At 42.6% G+C, this 16,279-nt stretch overlaps 1 protein-coding gene across 32 annotated transcripts in view; it reads right to left on the bottom strand.

The window, feature by feature from the left end:
• Positions 1 to 16,279, bottom strand: part of DMD (dystrophin) — a 2,010,563-nt gene that overhangs the window by 237,940 nt on the left and 1,756,344 nt on the right. For all 32 annotated transcript variants that reach the window (XM_065590838.1, XM_065590858.1, XM_065590878.1 and 29 more), the window contains one exon: positions 10,276 to 10,422. In XM_065590838.1, the coding sequence (XP_065446910.1) occupies positions 10,276 to 10,422 (147 nt within the window). The remainder of the gene's footprint in view (positions 1 to 10,275; positions 10,423 to 16,279) is intronic.

The raw sequence follows: 16,279 nt of genomic DNA, 5'->3' as shown, positions 1-16,279 counted from the left end.
TAGTTGGAATTATGTTTTCCAATATGCATTATTTCGCATTGATCAACACTGAATTTCATCTGCTATTTTGTTGCCCAGGCACCCAGTTTAGTGAGATCCCTTTGTAACTCTTTGCAGTCTGCTTTGGACTTAACTATTGTCAGTAATTTTGTAACATCTGCAAACTTAGCCACTTTACCGTTTACCCCTTTTTCCAGATCATTTATGAATATGTTGAACAGCACTGGTCCCAGTACAGATGTCTGGGAGACACCAGTATTTACTCCTCTCTCTTCTGACAATTGACCATTTATTCCTACCTTTTGTTTCCTGTCTTTTAACCAGTTACTGATCCATGAGAGGACCTTCCTTCTTAATGCGGGCATGCTTACTTTGCTTAAGTGCCTTTGGTGAGGGACCTTGTCAAAGGCTTTCAGAAAGTCCATGTAAACTATATTCAGTGGATCCCCCTTGTCCACAAGTTTGTTCACTCCCTCAAAGAATTCTAATAGATTTGTGAGGCATGATTTCCCTTTACAAGAGCCATATTGACTCCTCCCCAAAAATTATTTCCCTGTCTCTTATAATTCTTTTCTTTACTATAGTTTCAACCAATTTGCCTCCTGTAATTTCTCGGATGGCATTTGGAGCCTTTTTACAAATTGGCGTCACATTAGCTATACTCCAGTCATCTGGTACAGAAGCTGATTTAAGTGATAGGTTACAGACGACAGTTAGTAGCTCTGCAATTTCATATTTGAGTTCCTCAGAACCGTTGGGTTAATTTGTTCCAATACCTCCCTCTACTGACATCTCAACTGGGGACAGTTTCTCAGATTTGTCACTGAAAAAGAATGGCTCAGTTGTGGAAACCTCACATCCTCTGCAGTGAAGGCCAATGAAAAGGATCAAACTGATTTTTTTTTTTTTAATTTCCCTTGGTGGCCAACTACCACGTTGGCTGAGTTATGTGCTCATGACATTGCAGCACTAACCAATCAGAAGGCAAGTGGCTCTTTTTTACACGGTTGGCCGTAAGTAAGTGAAGACCTCAGGTTACCTTCTTCAACTATTTGGTGTGAAATCCCAGCTCCATTGAAGTCAGTGGGGAATTTTGCCATTGAGGCTAGGATTTCTTCCATGGCCTTTAAACTCTCTGTATGTCAGTTACTCAGTTTGCAAAATGCGATTTATAGTATTTACCTCACAAAGTATTGACAGGATCAGTCAGTTAATGTTTGTGAAGCACCTTGAAGATGCTATTTTAATATCATTTATTACAATGCTATTTATTAAAAAAATATTTATTACAGGGCTCAATAAAGGACTCATCAACAGAGTGTAAATAGCACTCAGAACCTAAGGGTTAGACTGTGGCTTTAAGCCACTGCCCACAGTATGGTATGTGCAAAAGCCTACTGCACTTCCAACAGCTCCTGCATGTATGGTGCCTAAGAAAGGCACTGTGACTGAGGCCTGCTCTACACCAAAAGCTAAGGGTGACCTAACTATGTCTCTCAGGGGTGTGAAAAATTCAAACCCCTGAGAGATGCAGGTAAGCTGACCTAAGCCCCAATGTAGATGCTGCTAGGTTGATGGAAGAACTCTTCTGTTGACTTAGCTACTGCCTCTCAGAGGATGGATTTACTACAGCGATGGAAGAACCCTTTCTGTCACTGTATCGAGTGTCTAACACTCCAGCATTGTAACCCTTTAACAAAATGCAGCATATTCCCTCAGCTGACCAGTCAAACTCTTACTGTAACCTTCCGTGCACCCTCTGAGGGAGTCTAACATTGCTGTTGGAACAAGAGTTCTCTGTAACCTTGCACACTGGGAGCACAAGAGGTGAGAACATGAGCGGGAATTGGGCACAATGCTGCCTTCACTCACTCTCCCTCTTTGCACATAAATGCAGGATTAGGCGCACATTAGCTCTAACTTGTTATCTGCTCTTCACTCAGCCTATTCAGTTTCATAGCTTGGCACTGAAACCACATGGTACTATTTTACGGAACGGATAAATGTCTGCAATTTTTTTCATTCAATTAAAAAACCCTCAAAACTATTACAATTAATTTTAATTTTGTAAACCTAAATTTTGTGCTGAAACAACTTGACAATATCCTTTTGAAGCTACTTTTTGAGTTTGCATCACAATTTCCAGCATGTTCCTGTTGATATATAGTTGGGCTTATTACAAGTACTTCATTATGATCTTCACACTTAATGAGGGTTGGGGAAATAATCTTGATGGAAATCAAAACTACTTATCAGGATCCTTGTAGTCTGGGTTGTGTTTTCCCTCACGATCCTCAGGTGATACTCTAAAAGCTCTCTCTCTTTTTTTTTTTAACCCAGAGGATTCACTTTTTACCCTGTATCAGACCAAATATCTTTCGAAGCCAAGGAGGGTTGGATAGAGCTCCTTCCAACCATGGACTGGAAGACAGACATGCAAAGCATTTCCTCCCGTAGGGTTCTGAGCATGCTGCCTCTACATTCTAATTGCCCAAGTCTGTTGGATGCACACAGAATCTGAATTCTAGAACTAATTGAGGAATTTATAACAAATAGTTTATTCAAATAATTTAGCCTCTTTCTGCTCAGAGAATGTCTGTAAGCAAATTGCATTTTTTTCACAAGTGTACTCTATTCAAAAGTATGAAACTAATTATTTGCCCATGGTTTTAACACCAGGGATTGATGATGAACAGTACTCTGTGAGAATTCAATATCTGAGCAGTGTTAGTTAGCTCTGATTGATTACATAACATGGTATAATACTGCAGAGCCAGGATTGGTTGCGCGTGCAAACACTTCCAGTGCCAATACTTGTGAGTGTACATTTGAAATTCAGTTTCCCTAAATATTCATACAAGTGCATTTAAAGCCCACTTTCTGCAAACATTTTTGCCAGTAGTACTCCATTGCACATATGTTGGCAGGAAGCAAATATAAGACAGGTACAAAATATGGCAGAGGTGAATTAATGAAAAAATTAGTTAAAATTTATAGAACTCTCCCACACCAGCATCAACTTCCTGGACACCATGATCAGCTTCAACAATGGAACCCTAGAGACAACTATATACTAGAAACTCATGGATCACACTTACCTTCATAGATACAGGAACCTACCCTAGACATAATAAGAAATTTGTTATCTACAGGCAGTCACTCAGATACCACAGAATATGCTCCAAGGAGAAAGTTCAGGATACACACCTTAACACACTTAAAACCACCTTCACAAAACAAGGGGCTGGTCTACACTGTGTGTGTGTGGGGGGAATCGATCTAAGATACGCAACTTCAGCTACGCTATTCGCGTAGCTGAAGTCGAAGTATCTTAGTTCGACTTACCTGGCCGTCCTCACAGCGACAAGTCGATTGCCGTGGCTCCCCCATCGACTCCACTTACTCCTCCTGCCGAGGTGGAGTATGGGTATCGATTTGCAGATCAATTTATCGCGTCTAGACAAGACGTGATAAATCAATCCCCGATAGATTGATTACTACCCACCGATCCGGCGGGTAGTGTAGACATGGCCAAGGACACTCCACTAGAGAAGTAGATTGCATCAAAAGAACCTGCTTCAATACGGGGGGACCCACTGACTGCATACTCCTAGTTGTCACCTACCACAACTCATAACTATAACCTCTACTTGATGGGGATCACATCCTGAAATAAATCTTTCCTGAGCCCCCTCTTTTGGCCTTCAAACAACCCCCTTCACCAAGTTCATCATAAGAAGCTTCCCACAGACCAGAACCCGCTAACTCAAAGTAGCACCAGACTCTGCCATAACAGCAGTTGCAAAACCTGCAGACATATCTCCACTGCTACAATGATTTATACCACTCCCCTGACACAACACAACTTTCAAGATCCATGGGTCTGATACATGCCTAACACAAGATGGGGGCAGCCTCATCCAATGCATCAAATGCCCCACACAACTATGTGGGTGAGATGAGGCAATCATTGTGCTTTCAAAAGAACTCACAGAAAAATGATAAAAGCCAAAAACACCCTATCACTTGTGGATTAAAACTTTTCACAAAGCGATCACTCCATATCTGACCTATCAGTCCATGTCATAATAGGAAATTGGCAGAACATTTTCAAAAAATGAGCCTTGGAGTTTATATTCATGACTCTGCTAGACACCAAAAATTGTGGACACACTGGAGACACTGGTTTTATGTCTCATTACAACAACTTGTAACCCACTAACTCTCCTTTGACCTATGAGTGCAGAGGTGTTAATTGCCCACTTCATTTTGAATGGTATTAAAACTGTGCTTTGATAGCATTTTTCATGCCCTGTGCATTCAGTTTGTGCTGGTATATATGACTACACAAGAAGCAGGACAAGTTTTTGCATGCAAGCTAATAAAATGTACAAAGTAGACTCTACGTAAGATTTTAAATTAAATGAGTACTAGACTATTTGAGATTTTTTCTCCGCTCTTATAAAAATCCCTGTGTTAAAAGCAGAAAAGTATTATTTCCACTCTCAGTTTATTAAAAATTTCTAGAACTAGATAATCCCAGACCTCCCCCTAAAATCAGCACTCATCATGATTTCATATCTGGTAAGCTTTATGCATCTCACTTATATGTATTAAGGAAGGGATATATAGCTGGTGGTTATATCAGGAAAGCAACTATTCATATAGTACTTTTACATGATATCTTGTGGGAGATGGGAACTGGTGTTTCAGCAATATTTTACCTGATGGAAAGACAGTGAGAAAAAACAGGGCAATATCAAACTGGGGAGAAAAACAAGGGAAAGAAGAAAGGGGGACTGGAGAAGAAAAAGAGAAGGATGAGAAAAAAGAAAAAACACAAAGGGGAGAAAGAGGAGAAAATGGACAGAGAGGAATATAGACAAAAGAGAAAGAGAGCAACAAAAAGATAAATAGGCACTACTTATTGAAAAATGAGTAAAAAGAAGCCAAAGAGAGAAACAGAAAATAAGAATAGCATAAAAGGAAGAAATATGGAAATAAATAGAATGAAAACATGCAGAGGAAAAAATAATAAAGGGCAGAGATGGCCAAAGAGGTAGGGAAATACCAAATGACTCTAATGAAAGAAAGAAAAATTATGGAAAAAATTAGACGAAACTGGCAATCAGTTGAAAACCAGAAGCTCAAAAAAGATTAGGAAACTATCCCATTAGTTAGAATGATTGTTGTATTCATTGTTTGAGTTAAATTTTCATGCTGCATTGGCAGAAGTTGCGATTCTTCCAGAACTAGTCCCACCTAATCACAGACTTTACTGGAGGTACTGATCATAGAAATAAAAGTCTAATCCTAACATAGACCAATGTGGGAAATATACTAGAAAGTGCTGTGATGCTGTATGAAAAGGAAGTTAACCATTTATATCATTGTTATATTTATATCATTGTTGCTATCACTGTTGCACAACTGCACTAAATTTGATATAAAATGTATCATGTAAGATATCAATGGAAAAGTTACAATTTGTCAAGTATGATTATCTTGGTTAAAACCATGTATCATCACTGTATCTGAAATTCTGAATATTAGCAAGGTATTTGTATCTTAAATGTGTTTGTTCTTGGGGTGACACCCACAAGGTCTCGCCAACCCATTGTGAATGAACTATTCAAGCTTGATAGACCATTAAGAAGAATTAACTCTCCAGACAGCTCTTCCTGAGGACACCTCAGACAACAAGGAGTCAATGCAAAACATTTAAGGGCTTGTGATGTGGACATGTGACCTCGGACTCCATCTTTGTCAGTAATTTTGTGATAGACCCAGGCCAGTTGGGTACAGCAGAATAGCAGAAGGCAGATATACTGGCCACTGGATTAACTGTTTTCTGTTCCCTGACCGACCAGAGCAGGGGCTGCTTCAGGCTAATGAGAACACCTGACTCCAATTAACCTGCAAAGAGTCAGGTGAGGCCATTAAGCTAATGTGACCACCTGACTCTAATTAAGGCCCCACTGATACTATAAAAAGGACTCACTCCAGTCAGGCAGGGGAGAGTCAGGGAGAGGAAGTGTGGCTGAAGGGCTGCTTAATGAAGACATCCTCAAGCTATTGATAAGGGAGCCCTAAGGTAAGGGTGAAGAAGGGAGAAGCAGGAGAGCTGTGGGGAAGTGGCCCAGGGAAATGTAGCAACTCTGGCAGTAAAAGGTTGGCTGCCAACAGCTGCTACCATTAGGGTCCCTGGGCCGGAACCTGGAGTAGAGGGCAGGCCGGGTTCCCCCCAACCCACCACTACAGGAACACCTCCTGGGAGGGGAAGTCAGGTCCCTGTCAGGATAGGATGCTAACTTGTTCTAAAACAAGTCCCTAGGGACAACAGAGACTGTGGGAGTTCTCTCACCAACCTCCTTGCTGGCCTATGATGAAAAGGACTGTAACCCTGGCCCCATAGAGAGAAGGGCTATGTGGAGGGTCACAGTGAGCCACTGAGGCTTGGTCTACACTAAACCCCCAAATCGAACTAAGGTACGCAACTTCAGCTACGTGAATAACGTAGCTGAAGTCGACGTACCTTAGTTCGAACTTACCGCGGTCCAGACCCGGCAGGCAGGCTCCCCCGTCGACTCCGCGTACTCCTCGTGGCAAGCAGGATTACCGGAGTCGACGGGGAGCACTTCTGAGTTCGATTTATCGCGTCCAGACAAGACGCGATAAATCGAACCCAGAAGTTCGATTGCCTGCCGCCGAACCAGCGCGTAAGTATAGACCAGCCCTGAGGCTAGCATATACTGCCTAGAAGCACAGGACCCATGGGGGCAAGGTCAGAGCTCTGCCACACTTTCCATACACAGGGACTATGGGCTTTGTATGTATATGATTTATTAACCACTTATAACTCTATTTTATACTTTTATTAATATCTTTAGTTTACTAAGCATTGGTTGACAGCATGATATTTGGGTAATATCTGAGATACATATTGACCTGGGGGTAAGTTTCTGAACCTTTGGGATTAGTAGAACTTCACATATGGTGAACTGGGTTTTCAGTAACCTATCACTATAGTAGACCTGTTTTTCTGGATGGGAGTCAAGGGGACTGTGTTAGGCTTCTGGTTAACAGGTGTGGTGCTACAGAAGCTCTCTTGCTGCTAGTTTGGTGAATCTAATTATAGAGTAAGCCACCAGTTGTGATGATTGTCTGCTGTGTTTCTTGCAGTCTGCCCTGAGGTGGCATTCTCAGACCATTCCAACAGGCACCCGTCACAAGTGCCATTCAGGTATGAATACAGTGCAGACAATTACTGATCAATGATACAGGTTGCCTAAATATAAGCAGTTTGTTCTCTCTCTACACCCAGCACCCTCTTATTTTAAGCAAAAAGAATATATTATTCAATTATGCCATTTCCCCCCACCCCCTGTCACATCCTGATTCCTTTAAAATGGGTAATCTGCTTAGGTCCTCCTTCAAGACAGGTTTATAGATATGTTGCAATGTTTTTACCTCTGTTCTTTAGTTATCAGAATGCCTTCCATGCACCATCATACTTATTTCCATAAATATGAACAAAGCATAAAACACGATCTTACCACCACTGATTCATTTGTTTTGTCTGCTCCAATATCTTGCCCTGACACACTTTGCTACAGAGATTCATATAAATAGAATATATTCTATCTAAGTGGATTAGTTTCCATAAAAATATTCAAGTTTGGATGTTCTTTTCCCTCCCCAACACCATGGCCAATTCTTCTTTCATTTCAAATTCCTATCGCTTGGACAAATCTATTCCTGAAACACATCTCCCTTACCCTATCCACTATCATTAGTAATATTACACTGGAGAATATGGAGAGCACTTTATCCTTGGTTCTATCTTTTCATCTTATGCTAGTCTGTTTTAATAATGTCTCCTGTGCTCCATAGTCAGGATCTGGAAGGATGTGGAGCTGTTGCATTTGGTTTAAGGTCCAATACTATTAACACTTTATCTGAACTAGCATGTTCATTGCTACTCTTGATGCAAGCAAGCTTTTTTCCTCTTAATATTCACATAAGATGCAGCAAATGTAGCTTTGTGATATGTACATTCAACTATTTAGATGTGTTGGAGTTTTCCAAATGAACATTTTTTGCTTGTACACCTACACTACATGGCATTTAATTAGGAAGTGGTTCAGATTGCCCTTAACATGATCAACAAAGCATGTATATGAGAGGTTTGGCTAAACCAGCCACCTCCCCAGCTGGACTGGAAACCAGGACTGGCTATCAGGCATACCAAGCATTTACTGCTCTGTACATAGGCGCTGAGTTTCTAATCTGCGGGGGGGTGCTCCCCTCTGGCTCTGCCCAAGTCCTGCCCCAACTCCACCCCTTTTCCCAGCCCCTGCCCTGCTTCTTCCCTGCCCAGTTCTGCCCCCTCCCGCAAGCGTGCTGCGCCCTCGCTCCTCCCTACTCCCCCCCAGCACCTCCTGATGTCACGAAGCAGCTGATATGTGACAGGCAGGAGGCGCTGGGAGGGTGTGGGAGGCACTGATCGGTGGAGCCTGCCAGTGAGCAAGAGGTGCTGGGGGAGAGGGAGGTTCTGGTAGGTGGGCTGCCGGTAGGTGCTCAGCACCCACCATTTCCCCCCCCATGGGTGCTCTGGTCCTAGAGCACCCACCGAATTGGTGCCTATAGTTGTATGATGAAGAAAATCTACAGGCCAGTCTGGAAGGGAGATTGGCAAGTGTAAGGGCTCATAGGATCATTAGGAATGGAACCTGCTGCTAAGAATGAGCCAGAAAGAGAAGCATATGGGAAGATAGAGGGCTTGCAGGAGCAGCTGGCAAAGAGCAAGGGACGAATTCTTGGAGAAGGAAAGGTTGAAGAGACCTATATCTGGGACCTATATTGTGGGGCACAAATGTGTCAGGCACCCTGCTTGAATGGTATGATGACACAGGTGCACTGACATGCTGGCTAGAGGAAATAGTGTTAGCACGAACAGCACAGAAGACATACAGAGGCATGTGCGGTCATGTGCCCCCCTCCCAATTTGCTGCTTGGCTTGTACTGAGCATGCTCAAGAACACTGCTGAAGCCTTCTGGCCTCACTCTGCCCTCCCCCCCACCCCTCCTGCCACACACACTATAAGCAGACACTGGTCATCTCTGATCATGTGCATGAAAAAAGGGAAGGGGGTTTATTCTTATCCATGAAAATCTGAAGTCTTGTGATAAGCATCAGCACTTTACATTATTCAATCCAATTCCAGGCTTATCCTGCACTTCCTACCTATTTACATATTTTTAACATGTCCCTGTTAAAGTCAACACACCGACTACTGTTTCTCAGATTTTGGAATGAAACACACATGTCTCCCGTTAATCCAAATTGGGGGTCACTTGCATAAAGTAAAAGAAAATCTGTAATATATGCATATTAGATGGCTTTGCTGGAAAATAATGAAGAATAACTAAACTTAAGTGGATGTACATCTCTGTAAAATCTGTTCTATAGTCTTTTCAATTTTGGTTTCCATTTAAATTTGATATTCATTCTGATGTGATGAAATATTTTAATACTTTTTCAGCTTTAAAAGCAAACTCATAAAATCCACTTTTTTGATTACTTTAATAGGATTACTGAATTCTGCCAATGACTAATGAATATAATGCTTTGTAATTTTAGATTTGATACCACAGGTGTGATTTTAATGGATGTACTGCACAGGATCACTAAGCTGCTTGTACAGGGAAGTATTTAAAATGAATGTCCTTGGAAGTAATTGAAACAGAAAAGAGAATGCACTGGAGTTGTGAAAATAAACTCTCTAAAGTCAATCTTCCATATGCCGTACAAAAGAGCTGTAAAGATTGGATATGCCTAATCCACAATAAATTGTCATATGAAATACATGGTAGTGTAAATTGCAACAAATGCACATCTTTTGGTGTTTATAATTGTTTTACAGTGATGAAATTTAAAAAAAAAAATCTGTTCCTGAAGAGAGAATTTTAAGCAACCAGCTAGAAGCATACTTTTAATTACACATGGGCTACATGCTAATTATCTACAATTAATAGGGTTAGCTCAATTTATCATGTTCTTGAGAGAGTGAGATTTGGGTGGTCAGAAATATGAGGAAAACCCTTTATAATATCAGCTTTTCTTTTCTTTGTTTAAAAAAAGAGGTATGCGCACTGTAATTTGCATAGCAACAATTTTCTCTATCACTCAATATGTTTTCCACTGGGACAAAACACAAGAAAAAACATGTCCTTGTAAATGCAGAGCTTCAAAAATGATTAAGACAATATTACCTGTAGAAGCTTCCACCTTGTGTTCAGGTCTTCCAGGCAGTTGAGATTATATGGAGAAAGCTGTATATCAGAGGAGGTGAACTGGTGAGCAAGGTCATTGACATGATTCACATTTTCTTTAATGGGTGCAATTTCTGCTCGGTAAACCTGTGTGAATGAAACAAACAGTATGTTTATATAAACAATCTCCAAAGTTATGGTCTCCACTATTTGATAATTGACCATGAGGGAGATTCTGGCAATTTTTTAAAACTGAAAAATGTAGATTCAGGTCAACAGAAAACATTTTGAAAGTTTGTGTTTAATTCCACTGAATTGTTTCAGACTGAAGAAAAACAAACAAAAAACCAAACAGACAAAAAAACCCTCAACTAAATGTTTAGTCTTGATTTTTTTTAATGAAATGTTTTGATCTTTTTTATTTGAAATTACTTTGTTTTGAATTTTACCTCCATTGTGTTTTTTAAAAGATGTAAAACTCTTTTAAATGAAACTGTTTCATTCAACTCCAAACTACTATCTGTTTTTTCCCCTTAACAAATTTTGGTTTTAGCCAGAGAACTGAAAAATCAGTAATTCACACAGCTCTAGTTCTGAGCCCCAAACGGAAAGGAAGGAACATATTGATCATGAATATCTACATTCTTTTTATATAGCATGGCCTTTATTGTGCCTTCCAGGCACAACTTGCATTTGAGTAGTTGCATGTTCAGTAGGATCATCAAGGAAAATTTTGGCCAACTCAGCCAGATTTTCTCGTAGGGCTCCCAAGGGAGCATTCACTTTAGTAGCTGTTTCCTGACCCTTTAAATATGTGTAATATTTGTCCCCTATTGTGCTGGGTCAGTATGTTTCAGCCTTAGACCTCTGGAGGCGATGGTGCTGCTGGTGATACCAACACGGAGCAACCAGGACCGGCTCAACTTTTTTGCCGTCCCAGGCAAAAGAAGAGCGCCGCCCTGCTGTAACACCCCCCCCCCGAGCGCCTCACCGGGCCGCTCAACCCCCCCCCCCCGAGCGCCTCACCGGGCCGCTCAACCCCCCCCCCCCCCCGAGGGCTGGGCTGCCCAACCCCCACCCCCCGAGCACTGCTCAGGACCGCCCAAACCCCTGCTCCCCCCCCCCCGAGCGCTGCGCCAGGCCGCCCAAATGCCCGTCCCCCCCCAGCGCCTCACCGGGCCAGGCCGCCCAAACCCCCAGAGCGCCGGGTTGCCCAAACACCCCCCCTTCCCCAACCCCCACAACACTGCGCCGCCAAAGCCTCCGCGCTGCCCGGCCGAAACAAACAAAAAAACCCCCTCGAGTGCCGCCCCGCCAAACAAAAAACAAACACTGCGAGCACCCCCCGCCACCCCAACATTGGCCGCCCCTTCTAAGGTGCCGCCCCAAGCACGTGCTTGGTCGGCTGGTGCCTGGAGCTGGCCCTGGGAGCAACTAGACACATAGGGGGGAAATCCTGTCCACACTGAAGTCAATGGCAAAAATCCCACTGACTTCAACAGAGCCATGATTTCATCCAATGTGCCTGGAGCAAGTATATGAATGGAAGGGGATTAGGAGAAGAGGCTTCCTCCTCTTCCACGTGGATGCAGGGCCAGCCACAATGTGGCCCTTAATATTTTGTAGTGAATTGTAAATTTGTTTTAAAATATATAAACCTTACATCACCTGAAAGAACTGTGCATAACAATTTTATTATTTTAATAATTTCACTAAATGCTTTAAAAAGTCATCTATATTAGTTTCAGAATAGCAGCCGTGTTAGTCTGTATCCGCAAAAAGAAGAACAGGAGGACTTGTGGCACCTTAGAGACTAACAAATTTATTAGAGCATAAGCTTTCGTGGACTACAGCCCACTTCTTCGGATGCATATAGAATGGAACATATATTGAGGAGATATATATACACACATACAGAGAGCATAAACAGGTGGGAGTTGTCTTACCACCTCTGAGAGGCCAATTAATTAAGAGAAAAAAAAAAAACTTTTGAAGTGATAATCAAGCTAGCCGAGTACAGACAGACAGTTAGATAACAAGTGTGAGAATACTTACAAGGGGAAATAGATTCAATGTTTGTAATGGCTCAACCCTTCCCAGTCCTTATTCAAACCGGCGTTGATTGTGTCTAGTTTGCATATCAATTCTAGCTCAGCAGTTTCTCGTTGGAGTCTGTTTTTGAAGTTTTTCTGTTGTAATATAGCCACCCGCAGGTCTGTCACTGAATGACCAGACAGGTTAAAGTGTTCTCCCACTGGTTTTTGAGTATTTTGATTCCTGATGTCAGATTTGTGTCCATTAATTCTTTTGCGTAGAGACTGTCCGGTTTGGCCAATGTACATGGCAGAGGGGCATTGCTGGCACATGATGGCATATATCACATTGGTAGATGTGCAGGTGAACGAGCCCCTGATGGTATGGCTGATGTGATTAGGTCCTATGATGATGTCACTGGAATAGATATGTGGACAGAGTTGACATCGGGGTTTGTTACAAGGATAGGTTCCTGGGTTAGTGGTTTTGTTCAGTGATGTGTGGTTGCTGGTGAGTATTTGCTTTAGGTTGGGGGGTTGTCTGTAAGCGAGGACAGGTCTGTCTCCCAAGATCTGTGAGAGTAAAGGATCATCTTTCAGGATAGGTTGTAGATCTCTGATGATGCGCTGGAGAGGTTTTAATTGGGGGCTGAAGGTGACAGCTAGTGGTGTTCTGTTATTTTCTTTGTTGGGCCTGTCTTGTAGGAGGTGACTTCTGGGTACTCGTCTGGCTCTGTCAATCTGTTTTTTCACTTCAGCAGGTGGGTATTGTAGTTTTAAGAATGCTTGATAGAGATCTTGTAGGTGCTTGTCTCTATCCGAGGGATTGGAGCAAATGCGGTTATATCTTAGAGCTTGGCTGTAGACAATGGATCGTGTGGTGTGTCCTGGATGGAAGCTGGAGGCATGTAGGTAAGTGTAGCGGTCAGTAGGTTTCCGGTATAGGGTGGTATTTATGTGACCATCGCTTATTAGCACAGTAGTGTCCAGGAAATGGACCGCTTTTGTGGATTGATCTAGGCTGAGGTTGATGGTGGGATGGAAATTATTGAAATCATGGTGAAATTCCTCAAGGGCTTCTTTTCCATGGGTCCAGATGATGAAGATGTCATCAATGTAGCGCAAGTAGAGTAGGGGCGTTAGGGGACGAGAGCTAAGGAAGCGTTGTTCTAAGTCAGCCATAAAAATGTTGGCATATTGTGGGGCCATGCGGGTACCCATAGCAGTGCCGCTGACTTGAAGGTATATATTGTCCCCAAATGTGAAATAGTTGTGGGTGAGGACAAAATCACAAAGTTCAGCCACCAGGTTAGCTGTGACATTATCAGGGATACTGTTCCTGATAGCTTGTAGTCCATCTTTGTGTGGAATATTGGTGTAGAGGGCTTCTACGTCCATAGTGGCCAGGATGGTGTTTTCTGGAAGATCACCGATGGATTGTAGTTTCCTCAGGAAGTCAGTGGTGTCTCGAAGATAGCTGGGAGTGCTGGTAGCGTAGGGTCTGAGGAGAGAGTCTACATAACCAGACAAGCCTGATGTTAGGGTGCCAATGCCTGAGATGATGGGGCGTCCAGGATATCCAGGTTTATGGATCTTGGGTAGCAAATAGAATACCCCTGGTCGGGGTTCTAGGCATGTGTCTGTACAGATTTGTTCCTGTGCTTTGTCAGGGAGTTTTTTTAGCAGATGGTGTAGTTTCTTTAGGTAATCCTCAGTGGGATCAGAGGATAATGGCCTGTAGAATGTGGTGTTAGAGAGCTGTCTAGCAGCCTCCTGGTCATATTCCAATTTATTCATGATGACGACAGCACCTCCTTTGTCAGCCTTTTTGATTATGATGTCAGGGTTGTTTCTGAGGCTGTAGATGGCGTTGTGTTCTGCATGGCTGAGGTTATGTGGCAAGTGATGTTGCTTTTCCACAATTTCAGCCTTTGCACGTCGACGGAAGCACTCTATGTAGAAATCCAGTCTGTTGTTTCGACCGTCCGGAGGAGTCCACGCAGAATCCTTTTTTTTGTAGTGCTGGTAGGGAGGATTCTGTGGGTTAGTATGCTGTTCAGAGGTATGTTGGAAATATTCTTTGAGTCGGAGACGTCGAAAGTAGGATTCTAGGTCACCGCAGAACTGTATCATATTCATGGGTCTGGAGGGACAAAAGGAGAGGCCCCGAGATAGGACAGACTCTTCTGCTGGGCTAAGAGTATAGCTGGAAAGATTAACAATATTGCTGGGTGGGTTAAGGGAACTACTGTTGTGGCTGCTTGTGGCATGTAGCAGTTTAGATAGTTTAGTGTCCTTTTTCCTTTGTAGAGAGGCAAAGTTTGTCTTGTAAATGGCTTGTCTAGTTTTTGTAAAGTCTATCCATGAGGAAGTTTGTGTGGAAGGTTGGTTTCTTATGAGAGTATCCAGTTCTGAGAGCTCATTCTTAATCTTTCCCTGTTTGCTGTATAGGATGCTGATCAGGTGATTTCGCAGTTTCTTTGAGAGTGTGTGACACAGTCTCTCAGCATAGTCTGTGTGATATGTAGATTGTAATGGATTTTTTACCTTTAGTCCTTTTGGTATGATGTCCATCTGCTTGCATTTGGAAAGGAAGATGATGTCTGTCTGTATCTGTACGAGTTTTTTCATGAGGTTGATGGATTTCCACTCCATACGGCTAAATGCAGTGCCTTGCATAATGAAAGGTTTCAGAATAGCAGCCGTGTTAGTCTGTATCCGCAAAAAGAAGAACAGGAGGACTTGTGGCACCTTAGAGACTAACAAATTTATTAGAGCATAAGCTTTCGTGGACTACAGCCCACTTCTTCGGATGCATATAGAATGGAACATATATTGAGGAGATATATATACACACATACAGAGAGCATAAACAGGTGGGAGTTGTCTTACCACCTCTGAGAGGCCAATTAATTAAGAGAAAAAAAAAACTTTTGAAGTGATAATCAAGCTAGCCGAGTACAGACAGACAGTTAGATAACAAGTGTGAGAATACTTACAAGGGGAAATAGATTCAATGTTTGTAATGGCTCAACCATTCCCAGTCCTTATTCAAACCGGCGTTGATTGTGTCTAGTTTGCATATCAATTCTAGCTCAGCAGTTTCTCGTTGGAGTCTGTTTTTGAAGTTTTTCTGTTGTAATATAGCCACCCGCAGGTCTGTCACTGAATGACCAGACAGGTTAAAGTGTTCTCCCACTGGTTTTTGAGTATTTTGATTCCTGATGTCAGATTTGTGTCCATTAATTCTTTTGCGTAGAGACTGTCCGGTTTGGCCAATGTACATGGCAGAGGGGCATTGCTGGCACATGATGGCATATATCACATTGGTAGATGTGCAGGTGAACGAGCCCCTGATGGTATGGCTGATGTGATTAGGTCCTATGATGATGTCACTGGAATAGATATGTGGACAGAGTTGACATCGGGGTTTGTTACAAGGATAGGTTCCTGGGTTAGTGGTTTTGTTCAGTGATGTGTGGTTGCTGGTGAGTATTTGCTTTAGGTTGGGGGGTTGTCTGTAAGCGAGGACAGGTCTGTCTCCCAAGATCTGTGAGAGTAAAGGATCATCTTTCAGGATAGGTTGTAGATCTCTGATGATGCGCTGGAGAGGTTTTAATTGGGGGCTGAAGGTGACAGCTAGTGGTGTTCTGTTATTTTCTTTGTTGGGCCTGTCTTGTAGGAGGTGACTTCTGGGTACTCGTCTGGCTCTGTCAATCTGTTTTTTCACTTCAGCAGGTGGGTATTGTAGTTTTAAGAATGCTTGATAGAGATCTTGTAGGTGCTTGTCTCTATCCGAGGGATTGGAGCAAATGCGGTTATATCTTAGAGCTTGGCTGTAGACAATGGATCGTGTGGTGTGTCCTGGATGGAAGCTGGAGGCATGTAGGTAAGTGTAGCGGTCAGTAGGTTTCCGGTATAGGGTGGTATTTATGTGACCATCGCTTATTAGCACAGTAGTGTCCAGGAAA

This window comes from Chrysemys picta, chromosome 1, assembly GCF_011386835.1.
Source record: "Chrysemys picta bellii isolate R12L10 chromosome 1, ASM1138683v2, whole genome shotgun sequence".
NCBI lineage: Eukaryota > Metazoa > Chordata > Testudines > Emydidae > Chrysemys > Chrysemys picta.
Note: the sequence above shows the minus strand (reverse complement) of the source record. Positions and strands in the feature narration are given on the sequence as shown.